The sequence below is a fragment of the Alternaria triticimaculans genome (assembly GCF_023758025.1).
Source record: "Alternaria triticimaculans strain BMP 0046 chromosome Unknown scaffold_29, whole genome shotgun sequence".
Lineage (NCBI taxonomy): Eukaryota > Fungi > Ascomycota > Dothideomycetes > Pleosporales > Pleosporaceae > Alternaria > Alternaria triticimaculans.
The window spans coordinates 66,038-85,220 of record NW_026055986.1 but is presented as its reverse complement, the minus strand read 5'-3'; the positions used below and the strand labels follow the sequence as shown (position 1 = coordinate 85,220).

At 52.1% G+C, this 19,183-nt stretch overlaps 6 protein-coding genes across 6 annotated transcripts; 1 reads left to right on the top strand and 5 right to left on the bottom strand.

The window, feature by feature from the left end:
* Positions 1-131: 131 nt before the first annotated feature.
* Positions 132-1,709, top strand: J4E78_010267 (uncharacterized protein; the record flags this gene model as incomplete). The annotated part of the gene is made up of 1 exon (XM_049370846.1): positions 132-1,709. The coding sequence occupies one exon, from the start codon at positions 132-134 to the stop codon at positions 1,707-1,709; it is 1,578 nt and encodes a 525-aa protein (XP_049217431.1).
* A 4,156-nt stretch (positions 1,710-5,865) lies between these two features.
* Positions 5,866-8,466, bottom strand: J4E78_010266 (uncharacterized protein; the record flags this gene model as incomplete). The annotated part of the gene is made up of 4 exons (XM_049370845.1): positions 5,866-6,687; positions 6,735-8,192; positions 8,242-8,357; positions 8,448-8,466. The coding sequence occupies 4 exons, from the start codon at positions 8,464-8,466 to the stop codon at positions 5,866-5,868; spliced, it is 2,415 nt and encodes an 804-aa protein (XP_049217430.1).
* Positions 8,467-9,011: 545 nt separating this feature from the next.
* On the bottom strand, positions 9,012-11,434 carry J4E78_010265 (uncharacterized protein; the record flags this gene model as incomplete). The annotated part of the gene is made up of 3 exons (XM_049370844.1): positions 9,012-10,850; positions 10,899-11,120; positions 11,315-11,434. 3 exons carry the CDS (start codon positions 11,432-11,434, stop codon positions 9,012-9,014), a joined length of 2,181 nt encoding a protein of 726 aa, XP_049217429.1.
* A 564-nt stretch (positions 11,435-11,998) lies between these two features.
* J4E78_010264 (uncharacterized protein) lies at positions 11,999-13,699 on the bottom strand (the record flags this gene model as incomplete). Its single annotated transcript, XM_049370843.1, has 1 exon — positions 11,999-13,699. One exon carries the CDS (start codon positions 13,697-13,699, stop codon positions 11,999-12,001), a length of 1,701 nt encoding a protein of 566 aa, XP_049217428.1.
* A 1,199-nt stretch (positions 13,700-14,898) lies between these two features.
* On the bottom strand, positions 14,899-16,943 carry J4E78_010263 (uncharacterized protein; the record flags this gene model as incomplete). Its single annotated transcript, XM_049370842.1, has 3 exons — positions 14,899-14,966; positions 15,022-15,795; positions 15,848-16,943. The coding sequence occupies 3 exons, from the start codon at positions 16,941-16,943 to the stop codon at positions 14,899-14,901; spliced, it is 1,938 nt and encodes a 645-aa protein (XP_049217427.1).
* Positions 16,944-17,577: 634 nt separating this feature from the next.
* NCS1 (Neuronal calcium sensor 1) lies at positions 17,578-18,538 on the bottom strand (the record flags this gene model as incomplete). The annotated part of the gene is made up of 3 exons (XM_049370841.1): positions 17,578-17,757; positions 17,805-18,100; positions 18,151-18,538. 3 exons carry the CDS (start codon positions 18,536-18,538, stop codon positions 17,578-17,580), a joined length of 864 nt encoding a protein of 287 aa, XP_049217426.1.
* Positions 18,539-19,183: the final 645 nt, after the last annotated feature.

Below are 19,183 nucleotides of genomic sequence, written 5' to 3'. Positions count from 1 at the left end.
CTCCTACAGAAGAGGGTCCAGATCGACGACCCTCTAAGCGGCGACGGCATAGCGAGCCTGAGGAAGGTCCTTCTCGGCCTCGCTCAGCACCCATCTTGCATAAAACCAACAACAATCCTTCCGCATCCATCATGCTTGCGCCGCACTTCGCGGAAGACATTGATATCTTCAACCGACATATCTCGCAGCACCGAAAAGCAGAGGGTGAGGTGGAGTCTTCCAACTATCAGACGCTACTCCATGATGCGAAAGATCCAGTGGTGTACCTCACAGTCCCAAGGTTTCGGACTGGATTACCACCCAACAGCGGCTGCGGTAGAGAACAGCTGGAGATTGTTGAGCAGATAATGGGACCTTTCAAACGAGAAGTGGTCGAGCTGTATTTCAACCACATCCACTACCATTTCCCCATCCTGGATGAGGAGATGTGTGAGATGCTGCGGACAGGGCAATACGGCAGAGTACCAAACAATTTGATGTGTGTCATCTTCGCACTTGCATCGCCGCACTGGGCCAAGTCAGATACCCTGAAAATGCACCCCAAACCAAACTCATACTACGTTTGGAACAAGGCTATCTCAGCGACTCTCGAGGACTTTCTCAGCCCTGGAATGTCTACTATCCAAGCTGCAGTGCTGGATCAGGTTGGACGTCCTTCGGTCTCTATTATCGGCAATATCACTTTATGCGGTCGAACAGTATCTCTAGCTCAGACATTTGGACTGCACAGAGACCCATCAAAGTGGAACATCACAGAGAATGAGAAGTCGGTGCGAATGCGACTCTGGTGGTGTGTCCTCATCACCGACCAGTGGTCTAGTGTTGCATATGGCGCACCACCCTATGTATCGAAAGGCTACTACGACGTCCCGCGACCGACTGTGAGCTCGCTCATTGGCACCAAGGCAACCTCGCAGCAGAAGCAGACTACCACCTGCTTTATACATCTATGTTCCCTGACGGAGCTGCTGGCCGAAATCTTACCCTTCGTTTACCAGATCAGTCCAGATCGAATACAACTCGCCCGGGAGATCGATCGCTTCAAGCACGAGCTAGACGATCTGGAATCACAACTTCCTGAATGGCTCCCTCTCCCAAATCGTCCAGGCACACCGATGCTATGGCTCTCTTTCCTCTCGATAAGACTTGTACTCGCCCGTCTCATCTTCCGCGCAGCTGTCCTTGACGGAGATGGTAGTATAGGTCGAAGCCGGATGGATCAGTTGCGCATTGCATCATCGGCAGTCCTCGATTTCATATTGACCATGGGCGAAACACAGTTCCTGGACTTTTGGCTGCCCTATGCGACTCACCTCTTGGTGCATGCCATCACCGTGTCGCTTCGCTGCACTGTCGAGACTCAAGATCCTGAAATACGGAACGCATGTGTCGCGCGTCTGGAACGTGTTATTGCGCACATTCAGCATGCGCGAGATAATTACGATTGGGATCTCGCAAACTATTGTCTTGAGCGTTGCGCTGATCCTGTGTCAAAGATCGCATCGCTGAACGCACGTGAAGCGCCGCAGCCATCGGAGACTGAGCTCACCAGCGTTGCACCTAATGGTAATGGCATTGACGTACCGGTGATGCCTAATTTTGATGATACGACGTTCTTGTTGTCGGACATATTGGATCCAAACGCATTCGACTTCTCATGGGATGCGCTGTGGGATACGCCGTCTGGAATGACCAACTTTTCGTTGTAGAATTTCGTGTTTCGTCATCCCTACTGCTTTGAGCGAATCAAGTTCGTTATACATGATAGCAAGTATGAAAGATTTCAAGCGAAGCTAGGGCTACAGTTATTAATTATTCTATCTATAAACAGCTATCTTAACGCTAAGTTTAGCGCATAAGCCTCTAATTTTATTATTATCTTTTTAGTTATCTTTCTAACTATTTAGAGTTCTAAACTTAATTACTAAGAGTTTTTTTATAACTTTATTTAGCTCTAGAAGCTTTTTATTAGCGTAAGCTTTATAAGTAGTACTAGAAGAATTAAGCTAAATAGTAGTAAGCTAGGTTTTCTTAGTTTGCTAATAAAGAAGCTCTTAGTTATTATAATAGTACTACTATAAAGGTGTCTTATTACTATAATTATTAGGTATAAGTAAAGTGTTACTATTTAAGTTATATAGTAAGATAGCTATAATATAGTAGTTATAAATAGTAAGCTTTATAAGTTAAACTAAGTTAAATATAAAGGTAGAAGAAAAGCGCTTATATTTAGTATAATATTTGCTATTTTTTTAAAGTTATATATAAGTAAAGGTCTAGTAGTAGAAAATTTTTAGCTATAAATATCTATATAAGCTAGGTAGTAGTAGTAATGTAACTAATAGTTACCTTAAGTAGTGTACTAGTTTCTAGTAAAGAGAGCTAACGATAACTGTGGCGACACCTTGTGTGCACGTGCGCAAGCCCGCATGCAGTACCCCACCTTGAGTCTGCCTCACGCCACAATCACTGCTGTGCCTCTTAGCCTTGAGATTCACACACTCATCTACGTCCTCACAGTCCGGCCTTGAACTATGCGATATCATAGGGTCGAGCGTTTTGCATCAGCTGAGCTCCTCGGAAACAGCAAGGCCCCCGTTACGGAAACTCAAGGAATCGAGACTGAGCGTGAAGCGCACCAATCATCCGACGGACAGCCAGACTGCGAGATCTGCAGCAAGATTCTTATATGCATCAACCATCTCGGAAACCGCGGCAAGGAGCTTACCTTGGGTATAGCCGAAGATCTCCTGAGATGCCAATGTTCTCATATGGGATTGTTCAAGGATTTCTTGCAAGATGTCTTGGCAGATCATCCGGACTGTGCAAAATACCACCTAACAGTTGTGCGAAACGCAGAAGAGCCCGATTTCATATGTTTTTAGTTGCAGCCTTCACCCGGAGTCGATGGGAGATGCTACTACTCGGATTCTTTCGGGTTACTTCACAATCCCACAGTACCCGATCATCCTGGAGTAATGCGAGCTATAGATGTTCGGTGGATCGATATGGACATGTTGAAGCAGTGGATAACAACATGCAATACAACTCACGGACTTCTATGCAAGCAAATACCTTGGCTCCAGCGTAGAGAGGTTGTGCGGCCCAAATACCTCATTGATACCATGGAGATGTGCATCGTTGAAGGTGACCGGGTTGAAGTAGGATATATCGCACTGAGTTACCAATGGGGCCAGACCAACACTGTTCGAAACACAACTGAGCTGCGCGAAAGACTTCTCAAGCCGAACGCGCTTTCAGATGGGAAGCTTGCTGGAAACATACCAAGAACAATCAGCGATGCTTTCGTCGTTGTCAAGGCGCTAAGCTATAGATATCTCTGGGTGGACGCCCTATGTGTTGTGAGTACATGCATGCCGCTTTGTTCCAAGCGAACCGTAGTTGACATAGAATTAGATACAAGATGATCATGTCCATCTTGCTCATGAATTGTCACGAATGCACCGCATTTATCACTCTGCCGATTTCACCATCGTTGCTGCAGACGGAGTTGATGCGAACCATGGACTACGGGGACTCAAAGGCTTGACCACGGCGCGAAATCATTCTCAAATGCCTATACAGCTGTCCGGGTCGGAGCAGGTCGTAGTACGCCATCCTGCGAAAAAATACCCAGGCTCTCACGGCCGAAACACCTATCACACCAGAGCGTGGACGTTCCAAGAGTTTGGCTTCTCACTTCGGAGACTAGTCTTCGCAAATGATGCCGTAGAGTGGCATTGTGAATGGGGTCTGACGCGCGAAGACATGATCAGAGAACTACCCGAACCAAGCAATGGCCAATACTTTGATGCACGACAACGTCCCACGGTTCATCGACTACTTACAGACAAAATACCAACACCCCACTCGCTGAACGATCTAGTTAGTGCGTACAGTAATCGTATACTAAGCTTTCCAGAAGACGCATTGTCTGCATTTGCTGGCACTCAAAGTCTGCTCGAACAATTTTTTCAGCCTGGCTTTCTATGCGGACTTCCGGAATTTTGGTTCGAGCTTGCTTTGCATTGGAGGCCTTACAATGGCAGTATAGGATGGCGCGTAGCTTCGAGCTCAGGGTGTTCTCCTAAAACGTCCTACAAACTGCCGAGTTGGTCTTGGATCGGCTGGACCGGTAGGAGAGACAGGCCCGGCACGATTGGCGATATACAATTTCCTAAAGACGACGACGATTACGATGGCCCATTGTTTGGCCGCTTCACAGAGCCTGTCACTAAGTGGTATGCTCTTTCCCATCCTGCCTCTCTTGACCGAAGACCAATCACTTCAGCATGGCATGAGTACCGCTCAAAGGCAATAGAAGGCCGCTTCGTCACTCTACCTCAAGGATGGAAACAACACGCCGACGAAAAACGAGGAGTCACGTTTAGCCATTATCGTTCACATCGGAAATACTCATATCCATTCCCCGTACCGGAGCCTTCCTCTAAAATTATAAGCACCCCCGTTCCACAAACCGCATATCTCAGCGCCCAAACAAGCCGAGCGTTCCTATGTGGTAAAGCCGCACGCAACAACGCATTAATGCGTGAAAACCACGTGTGGTTGAAATCGTCACAAGATCAATATGCTGGCTTTCTTTACCTCAACAATCCAGAACAAGAATCTCTCTTCAAACAGACAGGCAACGATTCCTCATCCCCTAACCCACTAGAGCTTGTGGCAACAAGCAAAGGAACGATCAGATCCCTATTCCCTCCAGAGCTAGACTGGGAACTCGAGCTCGAACGGAGTTCCGAGGCGTTTCGTATGGGTAAAGAGAGAGAAGAACAGAAGGTTGTCGACTGCATATTTGTGCTATGGATTAAGTGGGAAGACCGTGTTGCGTACCGAAGGGCTTGCGGGGTAGTGATTGCTGAAATTTGGGAACAAGAAAGAGAGAAGGAACTTGTCGATCTGATTCTCGGGTAGTGGATACGTTTATTACCTAAGGCCGAGCATCCAAGACCAGAAACCTTTTCCATAAATGTACCGTCATACCCATAACCATGTCCCGTGGTCGGCGTGATGGCAAATGCGTGACTCTATGAATGCTTTTGACCGAATCCGACAGCACTTTAGCAGCTTTCCAGCTCCCAAAGCCATATCCCTTGCCAGGACGTCATCTATCCTTAGTTTGTCCAAACTGTGCGAAGGAAGACGTTTTAATAGATAACCTTGTCGCCGACAACAACATAGTCAAGTCTCTTAGGGAATACAACATTAAGACAGCAGACAAAGACAAGGTAGCAAAGGTAGTTGCATTAATAAATAAAACAAGTTCCCTATTAATTGCTACTAACACCGCATCTTCTTCTGTCGCAAATAATAATCTAACTGCTTCCGCTATTGCGTTAACAGTTAAAACAAGTTCTCTATTAATTGCTACTAACACTACATCTCCTTCTGTCGCAAACCACAATACAACTGCTTCCGGCATTGTATTTGATTCAAACTTCGTACAGAACAACGTTATACTCTGCGACATGAAAACCATTACAAGATAATCATGCAACGCAAAGCAAAGTGCGTAGCCTCCGTACAAGGCTTTCGAAACAACAAACAGTCCATGTCAAAACCTAGAAGTCGTAGGCGACCGGATCCATCTCCACAACCAACAAAATGAGATAACAAGTTCAACCACATCATCAACAAAGCAAATCACAATAAACCCATGTGCCATTTCCAGTCTCGATCTAAAAAAGGGGAATCATATAGAAACCAGCTACTCGCATCCCATCGTCATAGCATCCGTAGCTCGTCGAAGAAGAAGAAGAAGATTAACACAACGCCGACACCGCGCGAGATGATCATCGCAACCACCGCCTTCAAGGAAAAACGTCGAAACGTCGTGGCTTCTGCAGCCTAGTACGGGCTATTCACAATCTCGTTTCTACCAAGATAGCTCCCTCTGACACTCTTCCTGCCCGCCCCAACCCGACTCGGCATAGCGATACTCTCGCGTGTCGGCCGCTGCAACGCGCGCTTAGCCACCATATCGACCTCATTCGGCAGCGCAACAATAAGATTCTTGTCAGAGCCAAACTTGAAGTTATCAGCCTTAACCTCCTCAGAGTAGCGCTTGATATTATAAGGATCCTTGCGGTTAGCCAGCACCTTCTTCATACTCCAAGTAACGATAAAAGGGCCCGTGGCGCTGATGATGGTGGTTTCCTTGTCGTCGAGACCCGTGTTGAAGCGGGCGGTGGTGAAGGAGATGGGTGCTTTGGTTTCGTGTTGGAATTGGGCGACGTGGGCGGGTGTGAGGGCGAGGCGGCGGGGTTGGGGCTTGTCGTCTTTGGCGAAAGACTTTTCGAAACCGAGTTTGCCGTCGTTTTTGCCGCCCTTTTGGAGGGCGTCGATGAGGAGGAGGTAGGTTCGCGTGGTGGCGAGGACCCAGCGGCCGTCGGCTGAGACGTCCATGCCGATGATTGGGTCACCGAGCGCGGGAATGAGAGTTTTGGCGTTGATCCCGAGTCTGTCGAATAGACGGATATCTCCCTTCTCGGACGCGACAGCAATGTGTCCCTTCTCGGTGGTCGCGGCGGCGGAGAACGCGTTCTTGGTGGCATACTGCTTGAGTTGGTCGTCGACAAGCTTGTTGCCGGCCAAACGAGGATCAACACGGTAGAGCGCGTTATCGGATAGACCTAGGAAGGTCTGCTCGCCGCTCATCTGAGCGAATTTCTGCGACACGTTAGCTTGCGATCAGATATTGGCAAATGTGTACTTACGTTCTCCGGTGCAAAGACCTTGACAGGAATGTCGTCGTGCACCTTCCACTCATCTACAACGGTACCAGTCTCAAGATCCATCCGGTAAAGGTTGTTTGGATTCTCCAAGTTCTGAAGAATCATGTCACGATCCTGCTGGTGCAACATGACCTTGTTCGGGTTGAAAGCCTTGCCTCCCGGTGTCTTGATGTTGGAGATGGTTGTGGAGAACTGCAGCTGATTCTCCGGGGTATGCTTGAAGACACCGATCTTGTTTCCACGCACAACGAAGGACCTGTCGTGCTTGTAGCCAACCGCCAGCTGAGAATTCTGGTCTCCGTCGGTGGGACCAGTCTCGACGTCATCTTCAGACTCGTCAGAGTCGTAGTGTTCGCTCCGCTGCTCGTTGGTGCTCTCGTATTCTTCCTCGTCCTCCTCTTCTTCCTCTTCTGGCTCCTCGTCTGGCGCATCCTCCATAGTCAAATCCTGGAAGGCCTCTAGAACGTACTCTCGATCGGTGTCCTTTGCCTTGCCCCATTTCACCTTGTTCAAGTGCTCCCAGAGGGCTTGCATGACACCTTGCTGAATGTTCTCGAGCTCGTCCTGATCCTTGAACTTCAACAGCCATGAGTATGCCGAACCGTCGTCTAGATAGTGGTTGAATATAAAAGACTTGTATTCGTAGTTGAAGACGGGGTTGATGTCTTCAACGATGGGCTGTCCTAGCCACTCGCGCTCTTCTCCAGCAATGTGCAGCCAGTAGTTCCATTCGCCGATCTCGGTAACCGTGACACTGACTTTATCGTCTTGCTTCATGAAGGTGCCAGAGGGGAAGTCGAAGAGATGGAGTTCCGCGTCTCCTTCGACCAGGGTCTCAAGAGCCTGGGGCTGGGCGGCAGAGGGCGGCGCGGCCGTAGCATCCTCCTGCTCCGGGACAGTGCCCTTTCCTGCAACCTTCTTGGCCATCTTTTCCTTAGTTGTATTGGGGAATAGCTCTTCGGTAGTGGGGGGCTCGACGGGAAGCGCGCGGGCGTTCGAGAGGGTCGGGCTGGCGATCGGGCTCGCGTCGGGGATGGGCTCCTCGTAGTAGGCTAGGGCAGCGAGGTCGTCCTCGGTCGCGTGCTCGTGGCTTCTCCGGAACTTCCTCTCGTACTGGCACTGCAGGGCCACGCGCTCAAACAAAGACGCGGTTTCGGGCTTGACTGACGGGTCGCACACAAACTCCCAGAGGTCGTCGACGTCGCCACTAAGGTCGCGCCACGCAAAGATCTTCTCGCCGGTGGAGCGGACGTCGTCACGGAACTGGAGGTCTTCGTCGAGCAGAAATGTCTTTTCGTCCTTGTCGCCGGCGAGCGCGTCAAGTGCCGCGTCTTCGTTTTCTTCTGCTAGCAGATCCTCCTCGCCTTCCTCGTATGCGCGCTGGATGACGAGCTGGTACTGGAACTCCTGCCCGGTGCGGCGGATGGTAGCTGCAGCGTCCTACCAGGCTGTTAATGCACATGCAGTCCAGGATCACGGGCTTGCGTACCTTGAATATAAGCTCCGAGTATCCCTTGACAGAGCGGGGTCGGACGAGGTAAAGCTGGCCCTGGGCGATTTCGACGATGGTTTCCTTGGAGCTGTCGCCAAAGACAAATTTACTGACTGGTGGTACGGATTAGTGTCGTCGCAGCAACGGAGGGGGAGGGGCAGCGGCTCGGGAAGGAGAAACATGGCAAACAAAGCTCGACTTACGGTTTCGGAGCATGAACATGACGGCGACTGCTGAGTGGCGGGGCGACGCAAGAGCTAGGCCTTCATTTAAGCTCAGAGGAAAGGCGCTCGCTCAAGTCCATTTAGGTGACGACTAGGTCGTTTGCACGGGTTCTGGTGATGATGCAGGGTCTAGGCAAACACTCGCAGCCGCCTCGCTTAGCGACGTCATGGGTAGGGCTGACAGCAAGCTTTCACTCGACGCGGACAAGGTGGGTATCAAGAGAACCTCTCAGCGCATTACATTCAGTTGAAACTACTACTTAGCGGCCGCTGGACCACGGGCCAAATCATCACTCGCGATATGAAACTTGTTCTCAGAAACACATGGCCCAATAATCGCCTCCCTCCTAACGGCATTAATGTCTGTCATTCTGCGCAATTAGGCAGCAGGTTGGAAGGCAGTCAAACTGCTTGGTCTTTGAATGATGATGGCAGCCTGATTGTTGTTTCGACTTTTTCATTCGACAGCGCTACGTCGCTCTCACATCTGGGTATCATTACTTTTCTTTCGCTTTTCCACTACTCTCTACGCTCCTCATCTTCTCACGGTGACTTTTGCGCACCCCACACGATGCTCTCCATAAGCGCATACGGCGAAGAGTCAAGGTCAAGGCCAAGCAATGGCGACTGCGAGAACATATTCTCAGCATCGCCATTGAGAGCATTGTTGATGTCCTGTGCGGTGAAGACGTGCATCGTGGGGGACGCCTGTGAGCCTGCTTCACTTGGCTTGCGGTTGTGCGTCGTGGTGATTCTCAGCAGCCGCTCGAGAGCTGAGACGGATCGCGTGATGGGCGTGGCGAGCTCGGCAGGATCAACATCTTTTGTGACATCCGTGAGAACTTGGATTACGTTCTGCAATAGACTACGCGCCCGTTCGTTGCGGTTGTGTTCGCCGAGGATACCAAGCAGGAGGGCAGAGCTCAAGGAGCGATGCACCGCAGACCAGGAACGGGTAGCAAACGGTGTCATGTTTTGCAAACCGAGGAATGCTTCGACCGTGTTGGTGAGACTGTCGATGCACGTCTTGCGCAGTGTCTTGGAAAGATCGAGATTGGCAGTGGCGGGGCTGATGGCTGGTCGACAGAGCTCAGATGTGACGTAAGATATGTGCAGGTATAGTGCCCAGTGCTCGAGCTGATCGCGCATGGACCGACATCTTCTCGAGTCTTTGAGGTAGTCTGCGGCATCTATCATGATTTCCTGGAGTTCGTTGCGATGTTCAGTGATCCGTATCAGGGCATCGTGCGAGTTTTGTGGCCGTTGGCGCTCACGGACTATGTCGAGGCCTACTTTACACAATCGATACATACTCTCGACGTATGTTCTCGTCCCCGGCGCTGTGTGCTGGCTCATGGGTACAGTATGGTCAATGGTAGTGGTCGACGACGCTCTGTCGTATGAGACAGACAGTAGTGAGTCCTGCCAAAGAAGCGCCCACCATGTCTTGCTCCGGATCACCCTTTGCTGCACCGGCGTTGACGGAGGACACTGTCGATGTAGCCCTAGCGTCTGCGAGAGGCGGACTGTTAATCCCATCAGACTCCAAGCAACACCGGCATTCATGTTGTTTGATATAACGTTTCCAAGGATAAGAAGGGTCTGTATGTTTTCGATGGTCGCGTGCGATAGGAAATTAGTGAAACGCAGGCATTCGAAGCTGCAACAGACGTAGACCTGCGATGTCAACTCCCTCTCTTTTCGTGACAGACTCGAGCATTGACAGCCTGAAGCTAGTATAGCAAAGACCATGCCTATCCAATGAAAGTCTTTCCCATATATTTGCTGATCCGTGATGCCGTTGGTACCCTGTGAGCTGGCCCGGTTTATCAGGAAGAGCAGAAGATCAGATTCAATGGCCTCGATGTCGGCAACGGCGGGGTATACGGCGTGCGCGGTTTCGCGATAGCTGCGGAAGAAACTCAGGCATTCAGAGTCGCTCGGTAATGCGTTGGCAAGCTCGTGGGCGCGCGCTATCGATCCGTGTGGTAGGCCCCAAAGGTCGACGAAGGGATATGTAGCGCTCTCGTTGTCCAGGCCAAATATCGGCAGCATGCTCTTCTTGCCCAGGAGATCTTGCACGCCCGGCGCCCATTGTGTGTCTCCCCTCCCTAATGCCATGACGAGCGCTGGTACTGAGCTGGGACCGATGTGTATCGTTTGGCCGGTGATGTCGTTGCGCGTGTGTATTCCTTGGGTTCTGACGTGGCTCTGCTCACCGTCCATGGGCGCTGCTGCGGCCAAAGGCGTGTTTCCAGATCCATCAGCAGGGGAGAAGCCGTTCATGGGTGGTGGTATCTCCGCAACGCTACCGACGGCATGCTTCAAATCACTGAGCGACTTCTCAGCTTGCTGCAGTTTCCCGCAGATGCGTTCCCAGTCCTGCTACGGTCAGTATACAGCCATTCCCCCTATCATATGTGTGCGCACCTCTCGAGGCAGCGTGACTGTGCCGCCATGTATGTGAACCAGGCCGTTGGAGAAATCATGGCCGTTGTTCTGTCCAAGTCCGAGGTTGATTCGTTTCGCGGGCGGGTGCGACTCGCTGGGCGGGTGGTAGGTACATAGCTCGGGATGTTCGCGGACGACGCATGTCTTGCAGGGCACGTTCTGGTCGCACTTGACCTTGCGCTGTCGACACGGATAGCAGGCCTGTAGGAGAGTAGAGCGTCAGCGCATGTTCGTGGGGCAGTAGCTCCTGCCGTGCTGGATGCGCCGGGTCCTGTAGCCCAATTCGGCAATGCAGAGAGGCCTCTCTTCCAACATGCCCATACTAAAGCCCCTCGAACCCAAAAGCCTCCTCTTTTCCATCGCTGCATCGATAGCGCATCATCTCAACGGCGTACCTTGTACTCTCGCGCCTTCCGCTTCCGTCTCAGGATCTCATCGACGTCGGCTCTTGGCGGCGTGTCTTGCATAAACCCATTTGGCGCGTTGGAGTTGTGCGTGTCCTTGAGCTCGTCCATGGTCGAAGCTCGGGGGAAAGTCGTCAGAGGTCTGTCTGGGCCGGATAGTCGCGCTGGTGGAGTGTCGACTTCGGTCGGCCTTTCCGCTCGCTGGAGCCCCACTCCTGGGCAAGGATGCCGATCGCCTCTGACCCCGGCTAGTCACGCGTCTAGGAAGCTTGACATTCCCGGCCAACGGTGGGAATAATTTCCTCTGCCCATCGCATCCACTTCTTTTCCACCCAGCCAGGGCCTGCAATCATGCCATGACATCACCGTTGAGAGGTCTCGCCTTCATGGCATTGTCAATGAGCTCGCTCACAAACACTCAGCTGTGTAACGACTGGCAGGATTGCACCCAACGGGATTTGGATCCATATTGGAAGTAGGAAGTTGATGGATTACGAATAACATACGCTATGGATGTCGAAAGAAGCCTCTCGATCCCAAGACCCCTCCCACGGCCTTTTCCCGGTGAAACACCAAGCTCTCCAAACGCCCACAATGCAGCATAACAAGAAAAGTCGAAGAAAGCTTGACGATAGATCCACAAAACAGAAAACGATCAGATTATCCTTCTCCTGACTAAGCTCCCAGCTTCTCCTCCTTGTTCCTGTCCTCCTCACTATAGGCATAGTGAGAACGCTCACGGATCTTCGCACCGTAGAAATAGAAGAAGAAAGGAATCGCGCAGCACGCCAGCCCGATAAAAGCGATGAGAGAACTGGCCCACTGATCGCCCAAACGCTCGTACATCTGGTTTGTGAACAACACCACAGCCGCTCCCCAAAAGCTGCGCAGGAAGGTCTTCGCCGCCAGCGCTGACGCAGCTTGGTGCTGGTACGAATCGACGAGGTAGTTGTTGGCTGAGTTGTACAGGAAGATGAAGCCGAAGCCCACAGAGCCACCGCCGAATGCCGGACCTGCCCAGTGGGTCTCGGGCTGACTTGTCCACGCAAAGATGAAGACTCCAATTGGGATGAACCAGCATGAGCACATCATGGGGATCAGACGCGCTTCCGCTGGTGGGTGGCCGTTGTGCTTCTCTACCAGTTTCATGTAGTGTTTGTTGACGAGCGGTGCGCATGCAGCGGAGAGCAGAACACCGCAGATGAGCGGGATGAACATGAGACCTGTTGGTCCTGCGCTCCAGCCCTTGCCCTTCTGGTAGACAATCGGGTATGCGACGAAGAACATGTACAGGAGACCGTACAGAACCGACATGTAGAGCGTGATCAGGAAAACGATGAGCTCACGGAAGAGCAGCTGGAAGGGTCGAAGGAGGAAGAGCTGGAGGCGCTGGCTAAATGGCCGCATGTCGAGATCCTGTTCTGTGACAAACTTGTCATCGCCCGTCTCCTTGCGCATTTTCTTCGCTCTCCTGTCCAGAATCTTGGGCGCGTATGTCTCCGGTACGGTAAAGGTGATGAGGATCCAGACGACAAAGCTGAGGATGAGTTGGATCCAGTATAACCAGCGCCATCCACCAGCTTGACTGAGGTAACCGCCGACCAAAGGTCCAACACCAGGGCCGATGAACGGCGCCGCACTGAAAGCTGCCATGGGAACACCTCTCTCCTCCGATCTCCACATATCCGCCAGCGTTCCACCAACAAGCGTCATGGGTGCCGAGAACGCCACACCAGCAATGAAGCGCGTCACCAGTAACGTTCCAATATTTTGCGCGACAGCTCCAGGAATAGTGAAGATGACAGCCAAAGCAAGCGTGACACCATACACCGGTCTCCTCCCCCAGATCTCAGACGCCGGCGCAAAAGCCATAGGTCCAACACCGAACCCAACAACGAAAAGCGTAATAGTCAACAACGCCACCTCCTCGCTGACCCCAAACTCCGCACTCACACCTTCCAGATCCGCTGTGATGACCGCCGAGTTGAACGCAACAACAAAGCAAGTCGCCGCAACACACATGGTACACCACCACTTGTACGCCTTGCTCCAATTCTTCGGGTTCTCCTTGTCGTCAATGGTAAAAGTGACCAAGTCGTACTTCTCGACCTTGCCCGCGTTGGACCGTACTTCGCGCATCATCTGCCCTGAGATGGTTTCTTGTGTGTATTCTTCGAGGTTGGCATCGTTGGAGAGAGTGCGAGTAGGTAGGTTGACTATGTCTTCGGCTGTTGGCGCGCGGTGGAGGGGTGCGGGCTTTTCGGCATCGAGGGTTGTGGTATCTGAGGATGAGGAGCGTCGGCCGGGGTGTGTTGGGTCGTTGGATGGGCTGGCAAAGTCCCGCGTCATGGGGAATTGTATGCCTTCTGTTGCCATGGTAGGTTTAATCAGACCTCCAGCTCTGTAATGAGATGTCGATAATGAGGGTGACGAATATGTCCAGTACTTCGGGGTATGCGGCGGAAAGAAGCTTGATATATAGGTAGCAATCTTCCAATGACTTCAACAAAAGTCAAAGATCATCAACTTTCGTAAGACTGATCCAAAAAGCCCAGTGAGTGGCCTGATGTTCAACAAGTTAAACACCAAGGATATATCGCAACAGTGATGCAATCCAAAAAAAGCTGATCTTCAACACTTCCAAACCTCGAACCGGGCACCGGCACACCCATATATACACATACACACACGCACGCGCCTCCATTTCCCTGATAAGGCCTTTTGAAATCTTCGTACGACCAACCTCTGCAAAAAAGTCTCATCACTCATGACAATCTTGCACCCGGAAAACTCTCGGGTCTTGGGTTTCAACGGGGCTCTTGGATAGTTCGACGGGAAGGGTCTCGATAGCGCCCGCATGCTAAGCTGTATTTGGAAAGGCGTTGTGCTGATGGCTGCAGGGGCCATGCATAGAGTTGAAATCCGAGAGATGTCCGGATGGAAATAAACATTGGATACAGTTAAAACGTGTAGAACGAGTCCCAGCGTTTCTCGCACGTGCATGGGCGGGTAGGATGGTAGAACGACGGGTCCCCGCTGTTTTTTGCTACGGTTGTAGACGCTGGATGCGCGGTGGAGGATCATGATTGTGGGTGTGTGTGTTTCTTATCGGAGCAAGGTGACGCGTTGACGTCATTATGGAAAAAGAGAGAAAAGAATAGAGTACGGAAAGAGGGACAAAGGCGTTCTGCGGGTATACTAAGGATCATGCGAACATATCCGGAAACTTCATCGGAGAGGTCGGGCATCAACACAGTTGGGGATGATAAGACTGTTAGAGTATGAGCTGGCGACAAGTAAGTGAGTACCTTTTTATCAAACTAGTGGGTTTCGTGAAATACGGCGTATATTCCAATATTGGTTATGGGATGCGCGTTAGTTTGCTTTATTGTAGCACTGAGTCTAGATTCACTCTCACATGTAACTGAATAGTCTAGGATATATACGGGTAGTCTTTCTTCGCAAAAGATGCCTTTTTAATGTCTATATTGGCAAATAATCGCACGCTACTTGACGGATTGAGATTCCAAGGAAAAGAAAAGGTATACTAGCATATCTCCACTACTACCCCAGGCTCAGTCCACCTTGATGGACCTGTAGATCTTGAGGGTGAATAGCCAGCTGGCGAAGAAACCGATGGTGCCTATTCATTTCGTTAGCACGCGGTTTACGAGCCAGGGGGTTAGAGTGCAACATACCAGTCAGAATGAACACCAGCGAACTCAGCAAAGCCGAGTATCCCAGGTACACGACACCACTTGTCCAACTAGTCCAGCTCACATCCTTGATCCAGTAGAGCAAGCAACTAGCAAACACGTACGCGGCACTCGCACCAGCAGTGAAGAAAGACCTCCACTGCCAGTGATAGTTCTCCGCGCAAAGCAAAAAGTACATCATGAGTACTGTGACCGCCGCCGAGGTAATGATCATAAGCCCAAAGCAGATGAACAGGAAACCGAACATGTAGTAGACCTTTGAGAACCAGATCGAGTTCATGATGAAGTAGAGTTCGACGAAGATGGCGCCAAAGGGAAGTACACCGGCCAGGGCCATGGAAGGAAGAGGTCGCAGGTAGCCTCCCACAGGTGGAATCTGGCGTGGGATCTGGTTTGTACGCACGGGCGGCTCGATGGCGGCCTGCTTAAATCCGAGCCAGGAACCAGCGACACTCAACGGGACGGAGATGACGAACCAGATGATGACGACTACGAGCATGGTCGTGAAGGGCACAGCACCGGATGCGCCGCGACCCCAGACGAACAGGTTCATGAGGAAGAAGACGCCAAAGACGATCGCGGGTAGAGCTACCGGGGTGTAGAAGAAGCACAGTTTCCACGACTCGCCGTGGAAGAACTTGTAGGTACGTGCCGCGGCGTAGCCACCGAAGAAACCGAAGAGCGTGTAGAAGATGATGATGACGGTTCCGAGAGCGCCGCGGTTGCTAGGAGAGAGGAAGCCGAGAAGCGCGAATACTGTCATTGATGTTAGCAGGGACCTGACATCGCATATGTTCTGGCGACGTACCTATAGTCAACGCTGTCATGGCGAAGAGCTGAGCTCCGTTGCCAATCAAAACCGACAGAAGCAGCGGGTTCTTCGGTGGCCTGAATACATCACCGTGTACGAGTTTCCAGCCAGAGTCATCCGCTGTATCATCGCCGTCGCCGCTTTCTCCAAAGTCCTCGAGCGCAAACTGATCCAGACGGTTGTAACGCGCGATATCCTTCTTGAGGGTGCGCACAAGAATGGTGCTGACCATTATGACGAGGAAGACGACGATGACGGCCGAATTGATGAGAGAGAACCAGTGGATCTTGGGATCGTATACGTGTAGGTACTTGTCCCATCGGGTCGCAAACGGAGTCGGACTTGGTCGCCAGTAAACGCCGTACGTGAAGACGACCAGGTTATCATCAGCCTCGCCCTCTTTCAGAATAACCGGTGTCTGTCCATTGCACGTCGCCCCGTCGTCGCCCTGCCTCTTCGATTCTGCCACCGAGTATGGGTCTACCAACACACCAACGACGCGGAAGTTCCCCGGCGATGCTTCGTGGTAGTCGATGACAATGTCGTAGTGGTTGTTGAGCATGGGCTGGTCCTCGTCTACAAGACCCAGCGCGAAGCCTGGTTGATAGAAGGTCTGGTCTGAGCCCGGTTCCCTAAGTGATTGTGCTGCAGGTAGCCCATCGATCAGCCAGTTGAGGTCGTAGCCCTGGTATATCCTGCTGTTCACAAACGCCGCGTCCTTGCCCGGATATGGCGCCTCACAGAGCAGTTTACACGACTCGTTCATGCCCATCTTCAGCTCGAACGGACTCGTCTGTATCCGGTCGCCAAACAGTATGCTTCCCAAGCTCTCACGAATTTCTTTGGGGCCATCTTTTGGGCGGCAAAAGTGGAAGGGCGGGTGGTAGTAGTCGAAGGAGAAGACGGATCGTAGCTTGGGGTCGTTCTGCGAATCGGCGGGTGTCAGGCGATTGACGTATAACGGAACTGCGTCGCCGGTCTTGTACGAAGTTGGCGCGGTGCCTGGGAAGTAAAAGGCCGACGCTGGCGAGGGTGCAATGGCTAGCAGGGCTGCCAGGGCTGCGCTGCATTTCGATATCGCGGATCGCGGCATTGTGTTAGGTGTGTCTGCCTATATAAACGAGGCGCGTGAAAGTGGCTTTAATACGTGGTGGAGCCCACGGGCCGGCGTCAGCTTGAGATGCTGGGCGGAATGCCGAAACGTAGCGTCGCAGCGCAAACGTCGCCAAAAGTCGACAGCGGAGGAGACGATGATGGCGTATTATTAGACAGGTAATCTGTCCATAGCGTGCAGCCGGCGATGGTACGACAACAAGGCGGCACGGTGCTAGCAATGTGTTGTTCTCAAGCTACCTGTCCAAAGCTCCCTGAAGGCCGCCTAAGAAAGCGTCCCGCAAGGTTGCGTCACGTCAGAACACAGACCCGACATGCCATGCAGACGCCCAATTACAAGTTTGTACCAAAGAACCCCAAAAATAGGCTTTCCTGGGTGAGGCTTACAGTCAGACCAACGTGCAGAATCAAGCAAGTTTGAAATTGTTGTTGCATTCTTGACCGCGGAAACGAAATGCGCACTTTGTATACATCATTCATGATGTCCGGTACGCCAAGGCGAGGTCATCCACCCTAACAGCAAGGGAATAATGGTATGCCAATCCCACAAATGCGCTGTGATATCGACTATAACGAAACAAGCAGAAAACGACACTGGGTATCGACCCTCTTCCTCACACAAGACCATCGTACAGAGACAAGGCGGAAACGATAGTCTCGTCGCGCTTCGAGCCCTCCTTGAACTCAGCCATGTCTAAGCTGCCGTTCTCGTCCTTGTCCATCATGCGGAAGATCTTCTTAACGCGCTTCTCGGGGGTGTCTTCGTCTTCCGGGAGCTTAACCATGGAGCCGACCTGCACATGTCAGTAATGAAGGCGCATCCTTGGGCGTGACTACGTACCATCTTGTAAATGGCTTCTACGATTGCCAGCATCTCCTCGTAGCTGATCTTGCCGTCTCCGTCAATGTCGTACAGCTGGAACGCCCAGTCTAGCTTGTCCTCCATCTTGCCGCGACTCGTGACGCTCAATGCGCAGATGAACTCCTTGAAGTCGATTGTGCCGGACTTGTCTGCATCGAAGACATTGAAGACGTAATCTGCAAATGACGACGGATCCCCAAACGGAAAGAACTGCTTATAGATCTTTTGGAACTCCTCCTTGGTGAGCATGCCCGAGGGACAGTCCTTCAGGAAGCCTGTATGTACTCAGTCACAGTCCGACCCAGTTGCCCCACTGCGTGCGCACCTTTGTACCATTGCTGTAGTTCTTTCTTGTCGAAGTGTGTCGCTTTCTGGAGGTCGGCCAGCTCTTGCTGTGATAGTTTACTCTGGCTATAGCGATGTACAATCAGCTGTTGGTTCTGCAATTCCAAGCACTTGATTCCGCAGCGCGACCCCAATTCGTCTTCCAACTCGCGTATAGCATTCGCCAAGGCAATTTCCCGCATATCCTTGTAGTGCGCATAGCCGGACTCGTCATGACGGGGTACGTCGCTATGATGGCGGCGCGCAAACCGCAGAGGCGGGTGGTTGTGCTCCAGCAGCGGGATTCCGTGCGCCTGTGACGGGAGGTGAGACAGCGGTGGTGTATGCGCGGGCTTCTTGTGGTCGTGGATGTGGAGCTCTTGGAACATGCTTGTGCCGTGGGCGATCGAGTGTGCGGGCGGGCGGAGAATGTCTGCGCCTGAGTGAAGGGTCCATGACGAGGTCCGGTCCAACGTGTGGCCTTCACTCGACGACGCGCGTGTCCGAGGTGAAGGGCAGGAATCTCCAAACGTCGGGATGGTAGGCGCGATGGCCCCGCATTACAAAGCAGCAAGGAAAGAGAACTTACGATTTACCCATGGCTGCTAGATGTGCGGAATATCGTGCGTCGAGGCTTTGCGGGTGCACCGGATTATGTAGGAAGGAAAGGCAGACAGTCGGGGGAATTGGTAGGCGTTGGAAGGCGGAGCAGCAATCAGAGTGGTAGCTGGGTGCAAGTGGCGGGCCAATCGACGGCGGGGTGCTCTTCTGGGAGACGGAGGCGCAGCACGCTGGAAGAACCGTGGGCGGCGGATGTGGAGGGCGATAGGAGCGAGACTAGGACTATGGTGTAGACAGGCAGAGGCAGGGGAGCGGAGGATATATGCTGCAGGCTGGTCGTCGTGACAGCTCGGCTTCCAGCCCGTCGACGCAAATAGCGGCCACGCCGAGAGGGCCCTGGCAGCCCTGGCCGCTTCGTCATGTCCCGCTTTCGCATGCGTCGAAGGCGGGCAACCCCGCGAGTCTAGCAAAAG